General features: G+C 34.1%; 3 protein-coding genes across 5 annotated transcripts in view; 2 read left to right on the forward strand and 1 right to left on the reverse strand.

Annotated features, from left to right (window-relative positions):
• The window catches only part of LOC131001622 (H/ACA ribonucleoprotein complex subunit 4), an 806,367-nt gene that overhangs the window by 104,030 nt on the left and 689,383 nt on the right, over positions 1-12,954 (reverse strand). The gene's annotated exons all lie outside the window — the stretch shown is intronic.
• Positions 2,684-4,672, forward strand: LOC131002174 (remorin 4.2-like). 2 transcript variants are annotated; one of them, XM_057928729.1, is made up of 2 exons: positions 2,684-3,495; positions 4,164-4,672. In XM_057928729.1, the coding sequence occupies exons 1-2, from the start codon at positions 2,938-2,940 to the stop codon at positions 4,227-4,229; spliced, it is 624 nt and encodes a 207-aa protein (XP_057784712.1). In that variant the 5' UTR covers positions 2,684-2,937; the 3' UTR covers positions 4,230-4,672. The 2 variants fall into 2 exon arrangements, with proteins under 2 accessions (XP_057784712.1, XP_057784711.1); XM_057928728.1 differs by having other exon boundaries at positions 4,180-4,672.
• On the forward strand, positions 7,434-9,988 carry LOC131002314 (RING-H2 finger protein ATL79-like). Its single transcript, XM_057928811.1, has one exon. The coding sequence runs from the start codon at positions 9,145-9,147 to the stop codon at positions 9,715-9,717; it is 573 nt and encodes a 190-aa protein (XP_057784794.1). The 5' UTR covers positions 7,434-9,144; the 3' UTR covers positions 9,718-9,988.

Raw genomic sequence — 12,954 nt, forward strand, 5'->3', positions numbered from 1 at the left:
GGTTGAGTTTTTATTTATTTCACATAGGGAGAAGCTCATTTTTACTATGTTAAATAGAGTGTTTTAAACTTTGCTTATGTATATCATAATCGACAAATTATTGACTAGTGGCTCCTTATAAACCTAGCTCACAAGTTTAACGTACAAATCAATTGTCGATGAACTCATAATAAATCATGCTTTTATGTATCGCAAATCACTCAAAAACAATAAATTCTACTTGCGACATATGCTGATATCTTTTTAAAACAAATTAAGCAAAATTTGATTGTTACAGCATTCTAGTAATTGGACTCCCCTAAGATAAGAGCCCAATTTAATTGGTTGATGTGATTAGCTTCATTGATTTTTCTTAAATGTCAAAATCAATTCCACGAAATGGGCAAAAATGAATATTTGCATTTTGATAAATGTTTTCGTATGAGACGTGGGTGTCTGAGCAACCTACTCGCGCCCTCGCCCGCCGTACACGTGTCTGGATAGATCACGTGGGACCCACTGGAGGGGAAATTGAGCCAATCGGGACTCGCCAAGTTTAACGGATTAAAAACTTTGATTTGTTGCTAAAAGCGCGCCGCGTGTGCAGATTGTGACTAATCCACCACTAATTACCTAATCAGGTAGGGCCCGCCAAAAATACAAACGACATAGTTCGACCGACAATCCACAAGGCAAAGTTGAATGCGATTCCTTTTGCAATCAAGCCCCTATACTTTTTCGAAATTTCCATTTTCGGCTACTTTACTAAGTGTGACTGTGTGAGTGGATTTTGTCATGTTTTTGCTTTTGCTTTTTCATTTTTATTTCTTTCACTGTACGTTCCTTTTATTTAGGGATGATAATTTACCTGATATCCGCAAAAATTCGAATCTATTAAGGTGAGTTTGAGAAGCATTTGATATTCACGGATAGTTTCGTGATTGCAATTTACTATCTATTTAGTTTGTGGGTATAGATTTGGATACTTACTATCCATACCTACGAAACTCGTTTACCCGCGAAAAATATCCGCGAAAATACTTGCCAATTACCCGTGAATTACCCGTCAAATACCCACAAAAAAATCCTAAAAATATGAGTTTTGAATATACAATGGATAGTGGGTGACGGGTATCTGACGGATAGCGGGTGACGGATACTCGACGAATAACGGGTTCGCGGATACCCGACGGATAGCGGGTATCCGCGGGTGGTGGGTTTGGATACCATTTGATATCCATGGATAGTTTTGTGGTTAAAATTTACTATCCATTTAGTTCGTGGGTATGAGTATATATAGTCACTATCCGTACCCGTTGTACCCGATTGTCATTCCTACTTTTGTCTTTAATACTTTTCAGTTTTTAATATCCATATTTTCAGTTTAATCTGTTCCATATTTTAATATCTATTTCTATTTATAGTAAAAATAGATGAAACACTTGCTCCACTTTAACACTCTCATAAAAATAAGACATTTATGTGTGCGTATGTTGGCTTAATGATATGAGGTTAATGCCCAAGACCTAAGGTCCTGGGTTCGAGCCATCCGTCACGCGGTGTTTAAAATTTCTTTATTTACTTATGTAATTTATCCAAAAAAAAGTAAGACATTTATTTCACTCACAACACACTCAACCACTTTAATAAATTTATGTCATTCTCAAATGAATACTAAAAACTGAAATGGAGGAAGTATATTAAATATGGATATGCAGGATAAATGTTAAACTATTTGCTAACTAACATAAGTGCAATATACTTCATTCGTTCCAATTTTAGTATCCATTTGAGAATGACATAAATTTATTAAAGTGGTTGAGTGTGTTGTGAATGGAATAATAGTTCCACCTTTATGAAAGTATTAAAGTTGAATAAGAATTCCACCTACTTTTACTAAAAATAGAAATGAATACAAAAATGAGATTAACTAAAATAGGAAAATGAATAGTAAAAATTAGAACGAAAAGAGTAAAAGATAGTGCATAAATCGATGATTTTTTCTATTATGATCATAAATATATAAGAACGTTTGACAATGAAGTGCAATTCAATTAATAAGACGTTTCACATTCAATAATTAGGTTGACCATATATAATAGTATTTTATGTCTCGAACTTTCAGTATTTTCTATAAAATGTACCGAACTTTCAACTTTTTTCATAAATTGTCCCGCTATACAAAATTCGGTGATGTAAAGATGATAAAAAAAATCCCGAACTTTCAACATTTTCCACCAATGGTGGTTCCTAATATTGTTTTTCAACACTGAAGATTTTCAAAATATTTCATTCGCGTGAGATAAGTTATCTCTCTGTCACAAAATTTTGTATTGCGGAATATTTTATGGAAAAAGTTGAAAGTTCGAAATTTTTTAGAAGAAAATAAATATTCGGGACATTTTATGGAAAATGCTGAAAGTTCGGGACATAACACATTATTAACCCTAATAGTAATTTATTTAACTTTTAAATGTGATATTGGGTTTCGATTAACCCTCTTATACCAACTTAAGATATGTTAAAGTATTAACATAATAATACTATAAAATTAGTAACCTTTTAACCAATAACGATAAAGATTTTATCAATACTGTTTAGAATCATCCTAGAAAAATCTAGGGATTTGGGTGATGAATGAATAAACAAAAATTACAGGGACCAAAAGAGAAAAAATAAGTAAAATAAAAAGTTGTTGGCATTAAGAACCACCAACAAAACAATCACAGAATACCACAATAACGTCTGCAAATCAGTTTGTCATCACAATATCCAATTCAAGTGTTGAATGAGAGAGCAATCAATTCCAAAAACGTATTTCCTTTTGCATGCATGTGTGGCTCAAACTACTTCCCTTTGATCAAAGATGAATAGCGACTCCATCATCAAAAATCACACACACAACACACAGTGACACCCCCCCTCCCAAAAAAAAACCAGAGAAAATAACTAGTAGATATGTCGAACGATCAAAGAGCTCTAACTCTAGCAAACGCCTTGGACGACGGGGACGACGGCGGCTCCCCGGCCGTCAGGGACATCCACGCCCTGACGCCGCCCCGTGCCCCACGGGCGGCGTGGGAGACCGGCAGCCATAGGTCATCATCCCTCTCGACGGAGGGCGGGGGCGAGAACTTCAGCAGCATGAGCAGGGAGTTCAACGCCCTCGTCCTTGCGGGGGCCACCATCGGTGAACACGAGTCGGGCTCGGGTAGTTTGTTGGGGCGGATAAGGGAGGAGGGGAATTTCCAAGAGGAGACCAACCCCTTGGCGATCGTGCCGGACACCAGCGCGCTGGATCCCGTGCAATCGCCTCGGGGCAGGCGTGCCGGCCATAACGGCGGCGAGATGTCGGTGCATAGGGTGAAGAAAGAGGAGGTGGAGTCCAAGATTCATGCTTGGCAAAATGCCAAAGTTGCCAAGATTAATAACCGGTTTAAGCGTGAGGACGCCATAATCAATGGATGGGAAGGGGAGCAAGTGCAGAAGGCCACTTCTTGGATGAAGAAAGTTGAGGTATTTTTTTTAATCGATATTTGCATGGAATTTTTTGCTTTTGACATCACATTTTTAGCTTAGCTTAAGACACTCGATATTTATGGCTACGCTCTATTATGGATTTTGTTGAAAATCCGACATTAATGAATTCAAGGGAAATCTTGATGGGAAAAGTCAAGGTTTTTCTGGGATCATGATTGATTAACTTTATACTTAGTTGGAGCTAGCAAGCGAAGTACTTTGGTATAGATTGTTTTTAACTAATCAATGATGACTGTTGATTTACTAATTAATTTAAGAGTTAAAATTTATGTTCCTGTTTTAGTCATAGGTTGAAAAGTAGTAGTAAACTTTCTTATCCCCCCTTTTTTTTCTAAGCTCTCAGTCAAAAGAGGATGCCGCATCATTGCTTTAATTTATGGGAAAAAGAGATTAATAATTCATCATTGTTAAGTTGTTTCTTAAAACTAAGCATGATTAACTCAACTTTTTTAATTAATTTTCCCTAATCCAGATATAGGCAATTAGTAAACAGATGATAAAGTTTGAGTAAAACTTGGTTGAGTTTTTAATTAATATTTTATATGATTATTTGTTTGATTACTAAGTGAATGGATATAAGTTGAAATGGGTTTGTTAGTGATTGAGGTTATGTAAGATATTTGAAAGTTAGAGTGAAGAAGTAGTATGAAAAATTTGCAGAGGAAGCTAGAGGAGAAGAGAGCAAAAGCACAGGAGAAAATGCAGAATGAGATAGCGAAAGCACACAGAAAAGCAGAGGAAAGGAGGGCTTCTGCAGAGGCCAAGAGAGGCACCAAAGTGGCCAGAGTTCTTGAAATAGCTAACTTGATGAGGGCCGTCGGCCGGCCCCCCGTCAAGCGCTCCTTCTTCTAAATCACCATCTAATTATTAATATGTAAATATAGTTTGCAGTGTACATATATATAGATGATGTTGAAGAGGAAACCCCCTCATTTTTGAACCTTAAAAGGGGAGGGGGTCTTTGTATTGTGTGGGAGAGTTGCCAAGCAGAAGCAATGTGTGTGTGTGTGTGTGTGTGTTGTGTCATAGTTTTGTGTTTGTGAGACTCTTTTTTTATTTATTTTGTTGCAATGTTGCTGCCTTTGTCTCATCTTAGATGAGCTAGCTCTTCACTGCTTAATTATTTACGTCTTGCAATGTTTACATTATTTTTTACTTGCTGCAATTGCCAAGCCCTTTAAGTTTTCCGACTCAACTAAATAGGACCAATACTTTGAGATGTATTATGACCTTAGATTTCACTACTACTTACAAATCAAACTATTCTACTCTATTTGATAAAAGCTCGGTAATTAAACAAACAGAGAGCAAGCTCATTAAGTGGTTTAGTTTGAAACTATAAAATTATATAGGTACAACTTATACTATAATTAGTAATAATTGTATTAAAATCTCTAATTAGCTTTAATACTCAACTTTGTAGATGTAACAACTCGAAAGATATAGTGAAAACTCCAACAACTTCTATGGACATAGATCATTATGACCGAACCACGTAAACTCTCGTGTTATTTTCCATTCTTATGTATTTTCCAGTTGAGATTAATCACACCCTCAACAAGTAATAATTGTATTAAATCTCTAATTAACTTTATTTGTTTTTGTTATAGAAAATAAATAATATATCATATTATTTTATTGTAAATAAAATAATTTATATTCAATAGAAAATAATTGATATTTTTAAACATAAATCCAAATTTGGAAAGTTCATTTGGATTCGATCTTAATCGTAAGGCATGAAGTATTCAATAAGCAAAGCTTGAAATTTAGCTCGATTATAGACAAACTCAATTTACACGAAACAATACTGGATTCGATTACACTGCTAAATTTCAGTATACAACTATGCTGTTAGATTGGTCTAGTCGAAAAGCTTAAACCGTGTGAAAAATTGGCATCGTATATCCAAGTTTTAACAATTAGTGACGAATGCACCCAATCAAACTTCCATCAGTGGAATTTTCATATTCTTTTTCTTCTTATCTTTTAAAAAATCTTAATCTCACATTGATTTTTATTTTTACTTTTGAAACTTTATTTGGCCAAATATAAAATGTTTCTTTAATTTTTTTTTCTTAATCTTATTTTACCTCAATAACTATTCTATACTCTTTCTTTGTTTCCAAATAATAGATTGTAATTTGGAACTCTTGTTAAATAATGGAAGTCTATTGGCTCGACGCACAGGATTGATTTTATTCATAGCCCCATTTTATTCTTCATAGTCACTATTTAAAATAATAATTAAAAATTTACCTTATATTTTATCCTATATTTAAATATGATAGCTATAAAGAGTAAAATAAGAACTATGAATAGAATTACCACAAATCAGCATAATTTGGAAGCAAAGGCCCAATAAATTAAACCTTGTAGTATAAATGGGTCTCTACTGACATATATATACACATTTGGGCTTTACATAGTTTGAAAGGCCCAACAAAAGAAATTGCTGATTATCCATGTAATTAACTAAAATCCCCTGCCCAATTGTATAGATTGTAGTATCCTAGTCCTATCTTAGTACCATTACCAACAGCCAGAAACATATAATTTCCCCCAACTCACATTTTGCTGATATGAATACTATTATACTCCATAAAATAATATTTAATGTCACAAGTATTATTTATACCCGCTGAATATATGCCCTATGGAGTTCGTAAATTGGTAACTAGACTTACTTCCATGTATTGATTGACATCCACACCAATCCCAATCACACACCTAACCCATTGCCTCAACCTTAAATAACAAGCTCTTAAACATGCTCTCTCTCTCTCCAATTCCCTATCCTCGAGGGCATGCAAACTCAGTACTCTGATGCAATCTCATACTTAATTATTAAATAAATAAATTCGTAATCTTTGGTCCCTTTCTGAGATTTGGAGCATTCTGGGATTGCAACACCTCAAGTTTTCGGGCTCATCCAGTAGTCAATTAGTATCGTATCTATATCTACATCTTGAATTTTTGAAATTGATGTCACACGATATCTTCATCTAAAACATATTAGTGAAATTGAGTCTCTGATTTAAAAAAAAAAACAAAAAAAAAACAAAAAGGAAAATCGAAGTCACGGATTCGCAACTCATATAACTACAGAATATGCAGAGTCCCCATCGCCAAAACATGAATCCACGCCACACAAAAATCAAACTTTGTATACGGGCATACAAGACAGAATGTAAGCACACCAAGTTTGTTATTATTAAATTCTTTGGCGACTCCATTTATAAGATAATATAAAATGCCAATAAGAAGATGATAGAATTTGCCAACATTAGATGTGATGTTTGAACTCTAGTGCAAGTGAGGGATCACAATTCTTTTTTCATCATACAAAAATGAAGGGTGATGAGAGGAACACATGTGGGGTATGTGTAACACTTTAGCACTCTCTCTAATGTTCCAGAACTTTGCTCCCTCTTCTCCTTTCTTCGAGGACAAGCATAAACCTACCCGACAGTGCCTTCCGAGTAAACCTCGGGAGCTATATTTTCTACATTTTGAATTTGAGATTTCGAAAAGACAATTTACTTATAATTTAATTTGGTACAATGATCCACATAAAATACACAAATAAGTCTTGTATGAACTCGACTTAGAACTTAGAAGATGTTGTTCAAGCTTATGGTATGATGGCTACGATACAGTACTCCACTAATAAGTCATCCTAATATGCACACCTTCACTGAATTTTGTTTTCAATTAATTCTTGAGGGCCAATGAAAGCGACCACTCTTCTTAGCCTATTCTTGTTTTGTCTGAGCAATTTTTCATCTGATAAGTCACCACTAGCAATCGAACACGTCGCCCATTTTATTCTCTGATGAGTAATAGATTGGCAATTGGATATAGACGCTACACATTGAAATAGTTATGAGTATTTAGTATAGCACACTATTTGCACAAATAAAATAAATAATTATTGGATGATGAAAATAATACAGTGGATGAGTTTCACAACGTATTTAACATCACACAACAACTAGTTAGTAACAACTGAATGCATAGAAAATTTCACATTAATTCTGCCCAATTTGCGAAGAAAATTATTTACTAGTTCTAAGCATATACTGCTAATTCGATAAGCATAAGATAGTCACAATCCCACAAATGTAAAGCAATTTATAGGCCTAACTAGGATAAGAATTATCTTTGGCAATTCATAATTGCAAAATGTAAAGTGCAGTTTAATGATGATTGATGATTGAAAGCAAGAAACAGCACACTAACACACAGTATCTTTCTTTGTTCCAAAATACTAATTGAAAGCCATTAAGATAAGCACCCTATTCAAAATAAAAAACAAAGATTAGTGGGTGGTTCTTGCACTCAGCAATTCCTAGGTTGAATCTGTTTTATGTAAAACTAAATTATATTAAAAGTTGTACCAATTCCCATAAATCATGGATCAAGAAATATTGTTGACTGTTTTAAAAAAACAGTGCTATAAAAGCTTGTCTAGGCCTTAAAGGGAGGAATATGAGAAAGGGAAGCAACAACAAATCCATATTTTTATTCTTCTTTTTAGTGTCTTAGCAACACTTTCTCAAAGTGTGTGCATGACCTGATCTGATTTCACCGACCTGAAAATTTTCTGAAATCTATGGATTTTATGCATATAGTATGTCCATTTTCATGTCTTATTTTACAAAATTTAAGCTTCATGCCTACTTAATAACACTTACTAAACACACTTATAATCATCACTTTTATTATTTGTTACTCCCTTCATCCCCAAATAACTTCTTTTATTATCAAAATTTGTATATTAAGATAGTTGAAATGAGATATTCATAAAGAATGTTTATTTTCAAATAGGACACTTATTCGAAGACATATGAAGTGCTTGTGATTTTTGAATCTTGATAAGCTTCTTGTATGTAAGGTAAAACAACAATAAATATTGCAATCAATATACCCCTCTAAAATAACCTTTCTTCCTACCTCAGAATCACCTAAAGATGACATTTTTTTTCGATTCCCATAATCTCGTCCTTGGGTTCAAGACTTGAAGTGATGTTTCACAAAAGAAACACACAACTACAAGCACAAAAACAGCATTATAGGATAGGCCAATGGCATCAAATATCATTTGCAGTAAAGAAATTTGACTGCTCGACCACCCAAATTCACTACATACGTGGCGCAAATGGTTTCAATATGCAAAAACAATCAATGCCTAATTGCAAAGGGCAATGACCCACCAAATTCAGCTACAAGACAGATAGCAGTTTATATATAACAGCAGCCTCTGCAACAGCCACCTATCTTGTTACTAATAAATTTGAGCTGCCTACGTATCTCTCTCTCTCTCTCCTATTATTTGATCATCATCATCTCATTCCCCAATTCTCCACCACCCTCTTTTATCACCTCACTCTTCTGCTTCACTCAAACCTTCTAAAAACCTCTTATTTTTTTAACAATTTTTTTTTCATAAATTCTTGCTCAATGTGCTGTTTTTTTTAATTGCAGTGTTCTTTCTTGCAGAAATTCAGCAAATTTAGGTACATTTTGCTGAATTTTTGGACTTTTCCCTCAGTTTCAATCACTCTACTTGGGTTTAGCAGAAAAGCAACAAAAAATCTGAAATTGAGTTGTTAAATCGCGAAAATGAGGAAGATACCTTCTTTAGGAGCAAGAGTAACAATGGCGATGGCGGAATTCAACTCACACTTATCCCCACCGCCACCTTTGGGCGCCTCTAAGGTAGCGGCAGCGCCTGAATCGCCTCCGACGAGGTGCGACGCCCAAAAATGCCCCTGGTGGCCCTACTCCAGCTCCAAGGATTTCAAGGCAAACACGGCCTTGATAATCGTCGTCCTTATCTGCGCGCTGATCTGCGCTCTGGCGTTCAACTCCGCCATTCGCTACATCGTTCGCCTGCATTGCAGCCGGAGGCGCCGCGAGGACCGAAAGGGCGGGCGCCACGGCGATGGAGATGAGGAAGCGGCCGGAATTCCAGCTCTGACTTACGCGGAAGGGATGAAGCTGGCCGGGGAGGAGACGGAGTGCATAATATGTTTGACGGATTTCGCCGTGGGAGAGAAGATCAGAGTTCTGGATAAATGCAACCATGGCTTCCACCTCCTCTGCATTCAGAAATGGTTGATTTCGCACTCCTCCTGCCCTACTTGCAGAACGAATTGCTCAACGGCGACGGTATCCGCCCCTTCGCCTCCATGAAAATCAGCTCTCTCTCTGCTTTTGTTCCAATCGCACATTGTGCAAATCGAGCTACTCCCATGGAAAGTTTCAATTCACAGTTTTTGGTATGAAAATATTTCCCCCTTTTTTTCTTTTTTGTTTTTTGGGCCAGTTTGTACTTGTAGCATGTAGACTCTTGCTGGTTTATAATTTTAATTTTGTTTTAGTGCTAGTTTGTTTCAAGTAGAGTAATAAAAGGATAATAGAATCAAATAAAAGAGTGGAATGATAACAATAATCATTATTTTTATTGAGTGTTTGATTTAATAATTGAAAATAATAATTATTAAATTATTAGTGAGAGATTATCTTTATTTTGTTTCTCATCTATTTTGAGAGGTAACAAATTGTGTGACAATAAGTAATAGATTCAATTAATTGAATTTATTTTCATCCTCTAAAAATATTTAATTAAATGTGGCCTTAGAATACGTTATATCTGCTGCATAGATTGATTTCTATTTTTGAAGGGTGCATGACATGATTTTAATATTTTGTATTAGAATACATTATGTTTGCTGCATACCTTTCTCTTTTTCTTTTGTATGTTAACGAAGACTCCTATTTTCCGTTTGTATCGAGTAAATTCACATTACCATAAATTTACGAATTACTATATCTTAATATTATTATTCATCAATTCGAAAGAAATATGAAAGGTACTCTGATTAGTTTCTCCAACTCTAGATGAGATCCTCTGTCCCGATATATAATGTGTACTACTCTGTATGACTCTTAATTTTTTATTTTATAATTGTTTTTTATAAATATAAAAATTATTATTATATTATGAAGTCTAATTAATATTTATCACTAAAAATTAAAATTTAAAAATTATATATTATAACTTTGAATTAATGAACCCAAATAATCTATTATTAATTTAAATTAATATAAAAAATAATTATAAACCCTAATTAGATGAGTGAACCATTATTAATTATTTTTATATTATATTAAAGTATAACAAATTAAAATTAAATAACAAATAATTAAAAATTATAAAAAAATTAAGAATGATATACCGCTGTACACAGTATATTTGGGATTGGGACAGAGATCCCACTACCTCCAACTCTAGAATGTTCTGGTACTTTTATGGTTATATATCCACAACCAAAAGGGGACATATTCACATACTATACCACTTTTGCAATACCACTATTTTATCTTAATCCGTTTCTCATAAATTTATTGGATACAAACATGTACTCCATAGAATATGGGCCTCTATAGAGGTTTATATAGGATACAGGATACAAATATGTAGTCCATAGTGTATGGGCCTCTATAGAGGTATATGGATGAATTGGGCTTTGCTCTTTGTTGAGCTCACCATAATTGATCCAACAAGAAAAACCAGCCTGCAGCAAAATTAGTTTGGGTATAAGGTTGAACCATGAATGGTGTGTTTGGTTTAGTTTAGAATAAAGTTAAACTAAAATCTTGGAATTCAACCCCTATATTTCATCACTACTGAAAAATGAAAATGAACCCTGTCATGTAATTTTAAGAGTAATCCTCTCATGAGAAATATTTAGAGATAAATAAATGGTTCAAAATGGCAAGATTTGTATCCAATCATTCATCTGAATGAATAAAAATTTGACAAGATTTATTGAAGTGTCCCACATTGGATTGGAGATAGTGGCATGAGCCACTTTATATGGTGAGGCAACCATCTCCCTTATAAGGCCTTTTAAGGGAGGAATGAGCCCAGTATCCATTTCTAACAAGATTGATATATATATATATATGTTAGTATAAATTTATAACTTGGAGAAGGGGAATAGATTGTGGAGACCCCATTAGAATTTTAGAATGTTAATGAATATTGAGATGATTGACTGCTTCTAATTAAATAAGACTTTAGTGTACAATATATGGATCGGATATCTTGGAAGGGGAGGGCTGGTTGAGGAGAAAGTGAGGGAGGTTGGCAACAAGAACAAGGACAATATGGAAGAGGCATTATGCTAAAAAAAGATGATATAATTATAAGCTAGTTTGTGGTTTATCCATCCATAATAGCTTAGCCTTAGCGTTGGATGGGAGATGGAACGTACTTAAAGCTGAAACATTTTATTAACTGCCTCCCAACGAGTAGTTCCGACGAAACTTATGAAATTTTTTGGCTCTTGCCCATTTTGCTATCAATTGTTGTAATAAATTAATGGCCAAACATGTGATCCAACAAGGTATAGCATTTGTTAAACGGGAGAATAATATGTTGCCTAGATTTGCTAAACATTGCGATTTTCTGCATATTTGGGATATTTTTTTATGTTTCATGCGTTTCCCTTACTTTATGATACTGATCTTTTCGTAAAAAAAATAAATACTACTCCCTCCGTCCGTCAAAAGTATTCCACTTTGGCTGGCCACAGAGTTTAATAAAATTGGAGATGAATAGATGATGTTGATGTAGTGGAGAAAGAGTCCCACCACTTTATGAGATGTGTGGTTGAGATTGAATTTGAGGTGGGTTTTTTTGTAAATAAAGAGTGTTTGTAAGGATAAAATATAAAGGTGGATGGTGGGACCATGACTAAAAAAGAAAAGTGGAATACTTTTTGCGGACGTCAAATATAGTAATTGTGGAATACTTTTGACGGACAGAGGGAGTAATATCTTTTAATTGAATTTTGTCAAAGCTACATTTAGTTGCCATGTCATGTCACAAAATTTTAATGAAAATAATATTATAATAATAGTTATATATTGTATTTTAGTTTATATTATTGATAGAATCAATATTTTATTCATATAATTATAAGGATTTTTTTAGGGTATAAAATTATAAGGATTAATTGTTAGTTTGTACTCTTTCCGTCCCACGAATCTTGACACGTTTTCCTTTTTGGGCCGTCCCACGAATCTTGACACATTTCCAAATAAGGTAATACTCCCTCCGTCCCTGAAATGACTTCCTCTTTGGAGACGACACAGATTTTAATAAAAAGTTGTAAAGTGTATTGATAGTGGAGAAAAAGTAATATAATTATTATTGAAAGTTGTGAAAAGTGTTATAATTAGTATTGAGAGTGGTGAAAAGTGAAAAGTAAGAACAAATAAAGTATTATTAGTGGTGGGGTAGGTGTCCAAAAATGAACGTCCCAAAATGGAAAAAGAAAAAGTTATTTTAGGGACGAAAGGACTAATTATTATTTTCTCTCTCATAATTTATAACTTTTATTACATTCTATTTTCTACTTT

This window comes from Salvia miltiorrhiza, chromosome 1 (assembly GCF_028751815.1).
Source record: "Salvia miltiorrhiza cultivar Shanhuang (shh) chromosome 1, IMPLAD_Smil_shh, whole genome shotgun sequence".
NCBI lineage: Eukaryota > Viridiplantae > Streptophyta > Magnoliopsida > Lamiales > Lamiaceae > Salvia > Salvia miltiorrhiza.

Bases quoted from the DNA above. Each gene is read 5' to 3' on its own strand.
- LOC131002174 (XM_057928728.1), top strand. From the start codon at position 2,938: ATGTCGAACGATCAAAGAGCTCTAACTCTAGCAAACGCCTTGGACGAC. The intron at 3,496-4,179 runs GTATTTTTTTTA...AAAAATTTGCAG, and splicing joins CTTGGATGAAGAAAGTTGAG to AGGAAGCTAGAGGAGAAGAG.
- LOC131002314 (XM_057928811.1), top strand. From the start codon at position 9,145: ATGAGGAAGATACCTTCTTTAGGAGCAAGAGTAACAATGGCGATGGCG.